Here is a 12,743-nt window from a genome sequence, read left to right as displayed (position 1 = left end):
TCTGCTGATGGTTGAGACTTAAAGACAACATTTGAAGATATATAGATGTATATGTGTACATGTGTGCGGATATGTGTATGAATGTGTGTATATATAAAATCTAAAAGTAGATAATGGCTGCCAAGTATTATTGATTGTGTATGTATATATACATACAGATAGAAAAATATGTATTTGTGTGTATACACATGATCTGTGTGTATAATCACACAAAACCATATATACACAAGTGTGTGTGTGTGTATGAAATATGTATTTGGGTACACAAATGTGTGTGAACGCACTTTTATATATTCAAATGTATGTATACATTTTTGTGTGTGTATATATACACAAATACATATTTTATGTATACATTTGTGTTTACCCACAAATACATATATTATTTTTATATTTTTTATATCTATAAATACATAGAATAAAAAATTTGGTCTAAAATACATGAAGACATGAGTAACTTCCTTGCTCTTATGGACATTCCAGGTGATGCAGATGAAATTGCATATAGTTGCATTGATTGCACAGAAAGGAAACTTCTCCAAAACTTCAGCACAGGTTGTACTGGATGGTCTTGTAGACAAGGTTGGTGATGTGAAATGTGGGAGTAATGCAAAAGAAGCTATGACAGCAATAGCAGAGGCGTGTCAGTTGCCATGGACTGCTGAGCAGGTGAGTGAGCAGCGAAGGTATTCTTCCAGTAAATAAAACCAGAAATATTATGTAGGGTATTCTTTCAGTCTGAGGAGTAAATCCTAAATCTTTGATTTTTCTCTGTTGCCTGAAAGTGATTTGTTTGCTCTCAAGATACCTCCTAAGGCAGAAGTTAAATACAAGTTCCTCCAAACAAGGAAATAATGAGTAGTAAATCAGTATTTTGCTGAAATATTGCCAAAGCAGGTACACATCCATAATAAAGTATCTCTGGCTGCCTTTAAGTACTTCAGGAACTTCTGCTTCACTTCAGTTGCAATGATATTCTGCTACAGTGACACAACAGATTTTTCTTCCTATGTTACCCCAGCTGTTTCTGTTTACTTGCAATGCCCTGTGTTTTCTTGCAGGTGTCTTCACTCCTTTATTACAGTGCTTTGTCACCTAGTTTGTCAGTGAAAATTTACACTTAACTCTCTTCTGTTCCAGGTCGTGGCTATGGCTTTCTCTCAAAAGAATCCTAAAAACCAGTCAGAAACTTTGAACTGGCTTTCAAATGCAATTAAAGAGTTTGGCTTTTCTGGGTATGTCTTTTAAGTAAATTGCTAAGAGAAACTTGAATGAAAATGTTTCTAATCTAGGACAAAGAATCTGTTCTTTGTCACATTGGTCTGAAGAGGGTGGCTGCAAGTGCGTCTGAACTCTTGTTCCTTAAACTTTGTCAGGTGCTCTTCTAGCTCTAAATGTGTAAATGAAAGTATCTGACATTACTAATAGGATACTATTACAGTACTAATTCATCTACTTTATTCATCACTCAGCCTTCTCTGAAGAGCATTTTTCTTAAACTTTATATACTGTAGGAGTGGGCTGGGCAAGGAGCTGTGGTATTGCATGTCTGTTGTTCCTGTTCTACTTGGATACACCTGCACTCAGGTGGATCACTGTGTTTTATAGTTTAAAAAACCCAAACCAGACAGTCTGTGGAAGAGTACATATCAGCATGCTTATTACTCTCCTTGGGAGAGATTTTGAGGCTGATAACAGGATGAAGCTTTAGCCAACAAGACAGCCATTATTGTATCTGGTGCTGTGAGGTTAAGAAATGGATTCTCCATCAGAACCAGGGATAGCATTCCTTAATTTTTAATCATCAGTCTCTTAACTGAATGTTGTCAAGCATATGTAATACAGTTTACTCCTGAGAACAAAATTTCTAAGCAGTGAAGACTTCAAATACTAATTTGACTACTTGGGCAGTTACTATGCCTGTCCAAGCTGTTTCGCAGCTATTAAATGGATAGTAACATTGATTAAGTCTGGAAAATAAACTCTCCTCTTCAGTAAATTCCCCAAAAAGTATGTATTTCCAGCAGAGTAATCTATGTGTAGATATAATACTGGAACAGCAGTGTTTGAGGCTGCACAAATGAAGCTTCCATGAATGCCTGTTTTCTCTTCTATTGAATTCAGTGGTGGTATAGAAGATGCAGTAATCTAAACCTTCCCTTCTTTCTCTTGTAAATTTCTCTTTGGAACTTGTGTCTTTCTGGACGATCCTGAGACAGACTAACAAAAAAAAAAACCCCTCACCTTTATTATGTAGCCATGTTTCAGGTGCTTAAAATGATTCTAGGCTCATCCCTCAGGATTTCAGTCCTAGCAATCATATGGGTGAGGTAGTTTAAGAAACTTTCCAGCTGTAATAATAGCAGTCTTTGATATCACTTATCTTACGTTTACTGTATTGATTTTCATAGTAGGCTATTCCCCAAAGCAATCTCTTTCGGTAGCTGTTTAAATAGCTACCATCTACACTGTGCCTGTGATATTTTTTATAAGTGGAAATACCTTCTGCTTGTAAGTTAGTTGTATGAACCTGTTCTCAGCACCTTTTTTTTCTTTAGCATATTGTGATGATTTTTTTTTCTTGTTGGTACTTCCTGTGTTGCGTTTTACTTATGGGGGTTGTCTTTTTCCCACAGACTGAATGTCAAAGCTTTCATCAGTAATGTGAAGACAGCTCTTGCTGCAACTAACCCAGTGAGTAAATTTAGAATTTGAATCCTGAATTATTATCAATCCCTAATTTGAAGACTGAGTGCTTTTATCCTCTTTCTGGCAGGCTGTAAGGACTTCTGCCATTACCTTGCTGGGAGTCATGTATCTTTATATGGGACCTCCTTTGCGAATGTTTTTTGAGGATGAGAAGCCAGCCCTTCTCTCCCAGATAGATGCAGAATTTGAAAAGGTATGAAGTGTAGCTCTCTCACTACCAAGTATCATTAAAACTACTTGGAAACTTCAGTAGCTGGAATCTGTAGTAATATTGTGGTCTAACCTGTGTTTTTGTAAGTGAACCAGATTTTTTTAAGACAGCTCACCAAAGCAGCTGCAAACTCGTTATGTCTAGCTATGTCAATAGTTACTTTTATTTTTTCATTACAAACTTAAAAAGTTTCTGTGTTGGTTTGAATAGCATAATGTCTATCACCCCGAGACAGCGCATTCGTATCATGCAAGTGTTTTTATTTTTAATGTCAAATGAAAAACTGTGAAATAGGTGTTTCTGATTTTTGTGTTGCTTGCAGATGCAAGGGCAGACGGCACCAACCCCAACTCGTGGCATTTCCAGGCACAGTGGGGGAGGTGGGGATGATGGTGAGGAAGAGGAACAGGAGGATGTGGGGAATGATGTTGTGGATCTCTTGCCGAGAACAGATATTGGGTAGGTTTCAATTCTACAACCTGAAGACATACTTCCACTGCAATTCAAAACTTTGTGTTTATAAACACTTTCTAAGCAGAAATCTGTGGTGTTAAAGCACTCAAATACTAAAAGACACATAACTAAGAAAATGGGCTTTTTACCTTTTTTTTTTCTCTTACAGTGATAAGATCACAGCTGAACTAGTGTCTAAGATTGGGGACAAAAACTGGAAGATCAGAAAGGAAGGTCTAGATGAAGTGACAAGCATAATAAATGATGCTAAGTTCATACAGCCAAACATAGGAGAACTTCCAGCTGCTTTGAAGAGTCGTCTCAATGACTCTAATAAAATCTTGGTAAGTTATTCAAAATCCTGTTTCAGCTGTTCCCAGCTTAGAACTTAAAACAAACTGTTCGTGATTTCTGAACCTTGCCTATTACTCAGTCTGTTACAATGTCATGAAATCAACAGCTGGAAAAAAGTGAACTGTTTATTTCTAGATCATATATTTGCTTATTTTTATAAGTATTTGTATTAAAAAATAAAGGCCTTCAAAAAATGGAAAATCTACTCTACTCTGAATGTAATGCAAGCAAATTGAAGAAAACAACCAACCAACAACAAAAAATGTTTGGATAATTGCTCCACTTGTGACAAAAGTGAAGTGTCCCTTCTTTGAAAATATTTTTAGATGAACTTTAGTTTACTCAGAATATAGAAATAATATTTATCTGTGTGATTAATTTGAAGTCTGGAATAGATATCATTGAGCAGGCATTCTAAAGTAAAAGCCTAGATGTACAGCAGTGTTACTTTTCCCCATATGACTTGGAGTTTTGTGCGCATGGTTGTGGCAGTATTTTATTCAAAGCCTTTTTGTTTATGTGCAGGTGCAACAAACACTGAGCATCCTTCAGCAGCTAGCAACGGCAATGGGTCCCAATATCAAACAGCATGTGAAAAATTTGGGCATTCCTGTCATTACAGTCCTAGGAGACAGTAAGGTAGGACACTCATCAAGTTCTCTTTCCTTTTTGCTGTTCACTATGAGCCGTGCCTGAGAATAACTATTGCTGTTTGGACTTGCTTTTGAGAGGTGGATGGTAGTTAAAACTTCTTTGGAAGCTTACAAATTTTTTTGAAAGGTTCTTGCCTAAATAACAACTTACTATCCAAATATGAATGTGTGCCTGAATGTATGTTCTGCCTGAGGTGTATTCCTCTGCTTGTAAATAAACCCAGTCAGTGTCATAATTCAGCTTTTAAATGAAATGTGGTGACTCCTATGATACTTGCAATGCTGAAAATACACTATGTTAGACTCCAATCAAGTTTGCTTGGTAAAGTTGCTTGTAGAACTTCTGTTATTTTTAGCATATCAGTGTGGATTCCAGTGTACGTTATTGTCTTTGTGTCACCGTGTAGGAGACCTTTTAACTGTAGGTAGAAACAGGGCACTCACAATTGACACTGAAGCTTGTATAATGTCAGCGTTGAGCTTGTCACGGTGCTATGTCAAAATCAAAGCTAGGACCATGGGAAAGAGCTATTTGAAGCAATGGGGGAAGGAGGCTTGGGAAGATGCCAGTGTCTTATGCCAGAAGTGGTGGCATACTTTGGATGTCTCTACTCTGAATGTGAGTAGGAAAAAGAGCAGAAACTGGATCTACCTGTCCCAAGCAATGGAAGCACTAGGACTGGTCCTAGGGCTAGATAAAAACTCTTAGTTGAAATTGCTTTCTCATTAAGAGTCTTAAACAACTGAGATTTTACATGACTCAGTTGGATTCTTCTTTTATTCACCAATTATCTTGAGGAAACAGCAAGCTCCCTTCAGTTCCAGGAACATGGTTTAAGGATAAGGCCAACTGTGATTAAATTGTACTGTTACAAAAATGCATAATACCAGTGTTACTTGTAAGCACTGTAATGCTGACAGAGGTTTGTATACTCATTCAAACATTGTTACAGTAGATTTACATAGTTTATCCGATTGCTAGAGTTTTTGATGATGAGGAGGATCCTTTTTGGGCCCTACTTCAAAATGTTGATAGTGGACCCACTGAATAGTTGAGGAAAATCAACAGCTTGTAGCATGAGTGAAGACAAATTAAGTTTGAGTGATGGAAACCAAGGCCTTGTCAGAGAGGCTGATGAGTATCTATTTATGTGCAGCACATGATTTGTTTCTTTTCCTCAATGAGATTAAAGATGGGACAAGTTATTTGCAAGGATGCTCACTCCTTGTTTAGACACATGCCTGGATGTTACCTTTGCATTTAAAATTGATTCATACTAAAGCTAAATGAGTCTGTTACATTATCAGCTTGCTTTAGAAATTCAGTCTACAGGAGAGAGTCATATGTGTGGAATCATGTCTATACTGATAACATTTTGAAGAACCATGGTTGTTAAGTATTCCATCTGACTCCTCCTGACTTCACATAGCTGCTTCAAAAAAGGGTGCTGTTCTAAATTTTGCTTGGAAAAAAACACTAAAAATGGAAATTGGTAGGAGTTAGACTCCCCTGTTCCTGACTTGACTTTTGCTCATGTGTGTCCTAAATGAGAGTGCCTTAATAACAGGCTCCATAACCCACTTGCCTTGATTTATGAATGTGCCAAGTCTTTATTAAACTTATGTTTTAAAAATGATGGTAGGTAAGTATAGTGTCAGATTTGGTGATTCCTGCAGCTGATACCATCACTAAAACTAAAGTCTTCTGAATCTTAGACTTCTCAAGCCATGAAGAAAAATAGATCTCAAAGCCTGTGATGTAGAAGCTTTTTGTTTTCATGGGAAGGATAAATCTATTGCCTTTTCTGTTGTAATCTTCTGACCTCTCTTTAGGATTAGTATTCTTAAATCTTGTTCTTGCTACAGAATAATGTTCGTGCTGCTGCACTAGCAACTGTGAATGCCTGGGCTGAACAAACTGGCATGAAAGAGTGGTTGGAAGGGGAAGACCTGGCTGAGGAGCTCAAAAAAGAAAATCCTTTCCTAAGGCAAGAGGTAGGCTTCTATTGAGTAAATTCTGTCTCATCAAAATAACCTTACTTGCCTATGGACTGTGTTTATCTATGCAGACTGAAATGACACAATGCTACCATTACATGAGTAAACAAGTAGCTGTGTCTTCATACTGACATAGAATTGTTAAACCTCAAAAGGCTGATAATGAGCTTTCTTCCTGATGATAGGTGTCATTCAGATTTCAGTGCCTCCAAAATGAAATTTTTGTCTATTTTGATCAGCATTTTAAGAGGCAGTGTGTTTTCCCTCAAATTAACCACATGGTAATGAAGACCAGAACTGAAGTGGAGGCATTTAATATATTTGAGACTGATAAAGTGTAGCTGAAATTCTGATGTTACTTTCAAAAGGAAGAAACAGCCCATGCAGTCTTAAGAGACCAGGCTCCCAAGTTTTAAGACAGCTGGGTATTAACATACTGCACTTAATTTTTAAAAATTTTTTAATCGCTGACATGAAAATTGATGTTGGTTAAGAATATTTCTCTGAACAAATGTTGGGGTGGCGTGTTTTTCCTGCTTACATAGAGGTATGTGAAGGACTACTATTCAGGCTTTTGTGGCCTGACAGAGCACTGTGAGCACTTAATCAAAAACTTTTAAAATAAAACTTTATTTCAGCTTCTTGGTTGGTTGGCTGAGAAGTTGCCTACCCTTCGTTCTGTTCCTTCTGACCTACTCTTGTGTGTGCCTCACCTGTACTCCTGCCTTGAAGATCGAAATGGGGATGTGCGTAAAAAGGCGCAGGATGCCCTGCCATTCTTTATGATGCATCTTGGGTTTGAGAAGATGGCAAAAGCCACCAGCAAGCTGAAGGTATTTCTGTCACTGAGATTAGATAATGTGACCTTGAATGAGTGGATATTAACAAGTCACATTTACAGTCTCATGGCATGCTATCTTGCATCATGTAAGCTTGTCTGCATTGAATATTTTCAGGGGAGGCTGAAAATAGTATGAGGAGACTGTGAGTTAGAGCTTTCTCTACCTCAGAGTCTACTGCTACCACAGGTTCATAACTTCAGGAGCTTGACATTTATTCATCCTGCTTTCCTTCTGAAAAAATCTACCTGCAGATAGCTTCCATACCAGTTACTGTCCAATTGTATGCCTTTGAACACATGCTTTAAGATGGCTTCTAGCAATTTGGTGTGTCTTATGGACTCTTGAGTAGCTTAATCACTGTTAGGGCACTCCATTAACGTCATAGGATTGCTCACCTAGAAGAGATTGCTGGTTCACGTTTCCTATAGGTCTTGCAGAAGAAACTTAATGGAAAGGTGTTTTATCTCAGAACAGAAATACTTGAAAACACTGATGTTTTAAGATAAGCATCCTGGAAGATGCTAAACAGAGAACAGCTTGTTTCAAACTACTGTCATTTTCCTTGTCTGTGGCATGTATTAGTAATCAGTATCACTAATCTTTCTGAATTTATCACTTTTCCTCCCCACTTCTGTTCTCTAGCCAACTTCCAAAGACCAGGTACTGGCCATGCTTGAGAAAGCCAAAGCCAACATGCCAGCCAAACCAGCTCCTCCTGCTAAAGCATCTTCCAGAGTGGTAGGGGGAGCTGCTCCAGCCAAATTCCAACCTGCATCAGGTAACTTCTCTTACGTTCTGGGAAACGACTGAGAAAAGGGTGGGTTTTGAAGCTTTTTGACATGCCAGAGGAAGAAACATACTTAGCAGGAGGAGAGGAATTCAGTATAGTTAGGGTCACAAATAGCTGTGTAATCTACTGAGTTCTGTCTGCAGTTCTGCTCTTGTAGTTGAGTCAGCTTCCAATGTAGGAGGGTTTTTCCTTTCCACACAACCATCTGTCAGCTGCTCTTTCAAAATACCTGCTTGGTATTCAAGCTAAACCCCATGGGCTAGAGGGTTGGTTGTTTGGGGGTTTTTGTAATACTAATCTGATCTTACCATAACATTTTTTTAAAATGTTTTTGCGTTAATTTTTATCTGGAGTATTTCTTCTGTGTAGTTCACTGTGGTGCTACCAGAATGCTTGTGCTGATGCATAAGACAGGGTAACAGGATCAGGGGACAAGTGATTTGAAGAAGGAGCCCTGCCTTATCTCTCTGCTGGGGCTAGCTTGCCTGCTCAAACTGGGTGCAACTACAGCTCTAGACATTAGCCTGCACAGTATATGTATGTGTGCATTTTTAAATTGTTTTTATAATGACAAATTTGCTAACATATTATGATCTTAATTATGAAAACTTTGTATGCTAACATGGAATTTAAGGAACTTATTTTATGGGTCTAAAATCCTCAGACCTCTGTGTGATAAGCATATTTTATCCATGAACAGTTTTTCTTCTGTCCTAAGAATGGAAAACTGTGCTGACCTAAAATGGGCTTGTTGGTAGTTTGAAATGGTCTATTGTTTCTCCAGCACTTGCTGAAGATTCAGGGTCCAATACCATGGAATCCAAGCCTGATCCAAAAAAAGCCAAAGCAGGAGGAACCTCCTCTAAAGCTAAGGTATGTTGATTTCATTATGTATAAAATCAGTTCTATAAAGTTAATAGCTGTAGTTTGTTAATGTATTATAGGTAGAAGACTATAGCCCTTGCTAGGGCCTGCTTTTTCTGGGAATCTTTATGCTTGTATGAGTTCTGAAATGGCACGTCTTCCCATATCGCTTGCTTAATTGCTACTTTTGTCTTATTTATTTTACTTATTTACTTACTAAAGTGTGTGTTGTCAAAAATGCAGTCTTGTGAGCAGCTCGGTCTATGTTCTAAATCTGCTTGACCTTCTTAATTTTGTGCTGTTGAGAATTCATTCTTACCATTGCAGTTCCAATGTTATACTTTGAACAGTAATTTTGAACCCATGTATCAAAAGAAGTTAATCTCTCCTTTACTGTATGAAGGGTAAAATGTTCTCAGTCACAAGTGCAAAAAGGGAAGGAAGATGCTTAAATGCATAATAATAATCTCAACTGATTACATTTGAATTTGTGGCTAGGCTTTTCTGTTGTTTTGTGTTAAAGTAGGTTTTTTTGCTATTAACTTTAAAGTTTGTCCTATGTGTGTATAACTAAAAAAAAGCCAAATTGTTCTACAGTCCCGTTGCCTCCATTGTCTAAAGTAGTGTTGTAATGAGAACATTTGATGTAGGTTCAGATTCGTGGCAGGAATGAACGGAACAAACCTGGAAGGATGTTGTAGATTTGCCTAAGTCGATGTATTTTTCTGTCAAAACTCTGATGCTAGAGTTGATGCCTTTGCTGTGAACACATTAAAAGGTTTGGAATGGTAACTCTTAAGAGTAAATGGCTGTGTAACAACAAAGCCTTTTCTGTGGCTTATTTACAGCAGTCAGATGTTAATAGCAGTGTGTCCAAGGGCAATACCAGCCTGTCCAAAGCTAATACAAGCCTCAGCAAAGGCAGTACAAGTCTGACAAAGAGCAAATCTATCAAACAGGTACCCCATTGGGTTTTAGGGATGCGTGTGGATGACTAGCACACTGGTTGAGAGTGATGTGTCATATTTCACAGGGTACTGTGCACACTGTCATGGGTATTGCTTCCACAGCAGCAGGGCACATACTTCTAAAATTCTAATCAACATTATTCTTCCAGCTTCTCTCTGGCTCTTGTACACATAGGCAGCATGAGGTTGGCTGGTATCTAACGCTTGCAATTGATAAGACTTACGTATGCCTCAGTCCTGTGTTGCCTATTAATACCTTGCTTTTTTCAGGGTGTACAGGGGAAGAAAGTGCTAAGCAAGCCTAATCTGAAAGAAGATGATGATAAATCAGGTCCTATTTTTATCATAGTCCCAAATGGGAAAGAACAGAGAATGAAAGATGAGAAAGGTCTGAAGGTGAGAAAAATCTGAATGTATTCACAAGTGTTGAAGGAGTGTAATTTTAATGCATCCTTTTGGTTTTTAATGTAGAATTAAACATGCTGTGGTATGAAAGTGATAGTCTCTGTCCATCCCTTAAATTGATTATCTAGTTTTTCAGTTGACCTTCTCAGGCCAATATCTGGTTTGTTGTAGTGTTTCTGTTCTGATTTTCAAATTTTGTTCATTTATACACTCTTATAAAAACTAAAGGCCTTTTTATAACTTCTAAGAGGTGGTCTTCAGTTGTGATGTATCATCAAGTTTTTACCTGAAAACAATTGACTAATTTCAGAGTTCTAGGATATATGCTTTAATATACTTACTTTGAACAGCCTCACTTATCAAGCTTGTCTTTTGTAGGGAAATTCTGTTACCTAAAACACGCGTGTTATTTGTAACTTGCTAGTAAATAGGCCTATCTATAGCTTAAAAACAACCACTTTAAGTGATAATTAAGATAATGGCCTAAAGATAACCACTCCACATAGAGAAGATTTTTCATGGAAGCCAAGGTGAGCAAACACCACTGATTTTTTTTTGTTGTTGTTGTTGATAATGAGAAGACTTTAAAAACAGATTCTAAAGCAGAATTGAAAAGAATGCAATTTGCAGGTTCTTTCAGGAAGAAAAGGTATTGCTTGCCTTGAGTTGCAAATGCTGCCTTTTACAGGTGTTAAAGTGGAATTTCACTACTCCCCGTGATGAGTATATTGAGCAGCTAAAAACTCAGATGTCCAGTTGTGTGGCCAAATGGCTACAGGATGAGATGTTTCATGCAGACTTTCAGCACCACAACAAAGCACTGGCTGTTATGATTGAGGTGAGTTTGCATCTGTGGTAGTAGATGATGTTGTGTAGAATTATTCTCTGCTATGAAAGATTCTGCTTGAATTAACATCAAATTGGAATTCTCTGAGGACCCAGGGGCCATTGTTCTGTGAAGCTGAAACCTTAACGTACATAAAAATAATTTTCAGAGGAATAACGAAGTTGGTATTAATATTGTTTCTTGGGAGAAGGGAAAATTTCCTCACTGGAGCCTTCTCTTAGAATTCCAGAAAGCTGTGTAAGTTAAAAGTGAGTACTTATGATTCTAGGAATCAACCAATAAATGTAGACCGTCTTATCAGGCATAGCTTTTCTGTATTCTCTGTTCTTTTCTTGAACAGAGTGTTTCGTTTTGACCAAATTTTTTTTTCTCTCCTTCAAGCACTTGGAAAGTGAAAAAGATGGAGTCATCAGCTGCCTGGATCTGATCTTAAAATGGCTTACCCTGCGGTTCTTTGATACCAACACAAGTGTTTTGATGAAAGCACTTGAATACCTTAAATTGCTTTTCAATTTGCTGAGTCAAGAAGAGTATCATCTTACTGAAAATGAAGCATCCTCTTTCATCCCATATCTTATCCTAAAGGTACAGTTCATTGTACAGAAACTAACCTTTATTTTTCATGAGGAATATGGCAGGATACCATCAAATACTGTAATATGTTCATTCCAAATATATTGTGAATAGTGTTAAATTGAGTTGGCGGCTGGTCACAAGTGGTGTTCCCCAGGGCTCAGTATTGAGGCCAGTTCTGTTTAATATCTTTATCAATGATCTGGATGAGGGGATCGAGTGCACTCTCAGCAAGTTTGCAGACAACACCAAGCTGGGCAGGAGTGTTATCTGCTTGAGGGTAGGAAGGCTCTACAGAGGGATCTGGACAGGCTGGATCGATGGGCCAGGGCCAGTCGTATGAGGTTCAACAAGGCCAAGTGCTGGGTCCTGCACTTCGGTCGCAACAACTCCATGCAACGCTACAGGCGTGGGAAGAGTGGCTGGAAAGCTGCCCGGCAGGAAAAGACCTGGGGGTGTTGGTCAACAGCCGGCTAAATGTGAGCTAGCAGTGTGCGCAGGTTGCCAAGGTAGCCAACGGCATCCTGGCTTGTATCAGAAATAGTGTGGCCAGCAGGACTAGGCAGGTGATCGTCCCCCTGTACTTGGCACTGGTGAGGCCACGCCTCAACTACCGTGTTCAGTTTTGGGCCCCTCGCTACAAAAAGATGCTGAGGTGCTGGAGCGTGTCCAAAGAAGGGCAACGAAGCTGGTGAAGGGTCTAGAGAACAAGCCTTGTGAGGGGCGGCTGAGGGGACTGGGGGTTGTTTAGTCTGGAGAAAAGGAGGCTGAGGGGAGACCCTATTGCTCTCTACAACTACCTGAAAGGAGGTTATAGCAAGGTGGGTGTCAGTCTCCCAAATAACAAATGACAGGACAAGAGGAAATGGCCTCAAGTTGTGCCAGTGGAGGTTTATATTGGGTATTGGGAAAAATTTCTTTACCGAAAGGTTTGTCAAGCATTGGAACAGGCTGCCCAGGGAAGTGGTTGAGTCACCATCCCTGAGGTATTTAAAAGAAGTGTAGATGTGGCACTTAGGGATAGGGTGGTTTAGTGGTGGACTTGGCAGTGCTAGGTTAATGGTTGGACTTGATGA

General features: G+C 38.7%; 1 protein-coding gene across 5 annotated transcripts in view; it reads left to right on the top strand.

The window, feature by feature from the left end:
- Nucleotides 1-12,743, top strand: part of CKAP5 (cytoskeleton associated protein 5) — a 55,058-nt gene that overhangs the window by 27,479 nt on the left and 14,836 nt on the right. For all 5 annotated transcript variants that reach the window (XM_030003661.2, XM_030003610.2, XM_030003651.1 and 2 more), the window contains exons 17-30: nt 484-669; nt 1,141-1,235; nt 2,637-2,694; nt 2,777-2,902; nt 3,243-3,379; nt 3,543-3,717; nt 4,253-4,366; nt 6,247-6,375; nt 7,017-7,211; nt 7,863-7,998; nt 8,795-8,883; nt 10,113-10,238; nt 10,936-11,085; nt 11,476-11,679. In XM_030003661.2, the coding sequence (XP_029859521.1) occupies nt 484-669; nt 1,141-1,235; nt 2,637-2,694; nt 2,777-2,902; nt 3,243-3,379; nt 3,543-3,717; nt 4,253-4,366; nt 6,247-6,375; nt 7,017-7,211; nt 7,863-7,998; nt 8,795-8,883; nt 10,113-10,238; nt 10,936-11,085; nt 11,476-11,679 (1,920 nt within the window). The remainder of the gene's footprint in view (nt 1-483; nt 670-1,140; nt 1,236-2,636; nt 2,695-2,776; nt 2,903-3,242; nt 3,380-3,542; nt 3,718-4,252; nt 4,367-6,246; nt 6,376-7,016; nt 7,212-7,862; nt 7,999-8,794; nt 8,884-10,112; nt 10,239-10,935; nt 11,086-11,475; nt 11,680-12,743) is intronic.

This window comes from Aquila chrysaetos, chromosome 2 (genome assembly GCF_900496995.4).
Source record: "Aquila chrysaetos chrysaetos chromosome 2, bAquChr1.4, whole genome shotgun sequence".
NCBI classification, from domain to species: Eukaryota; Metazoa; Chordata; class Aves; order Accipitriformes; family Accipitridae; genus Aquila; species Aquila chrysaetos.
The sequence above is the reverse complement of the archived record's forward strand: the minus strand, read 5'-3'. Positions and strand labels throughout refer to the sequence as shown.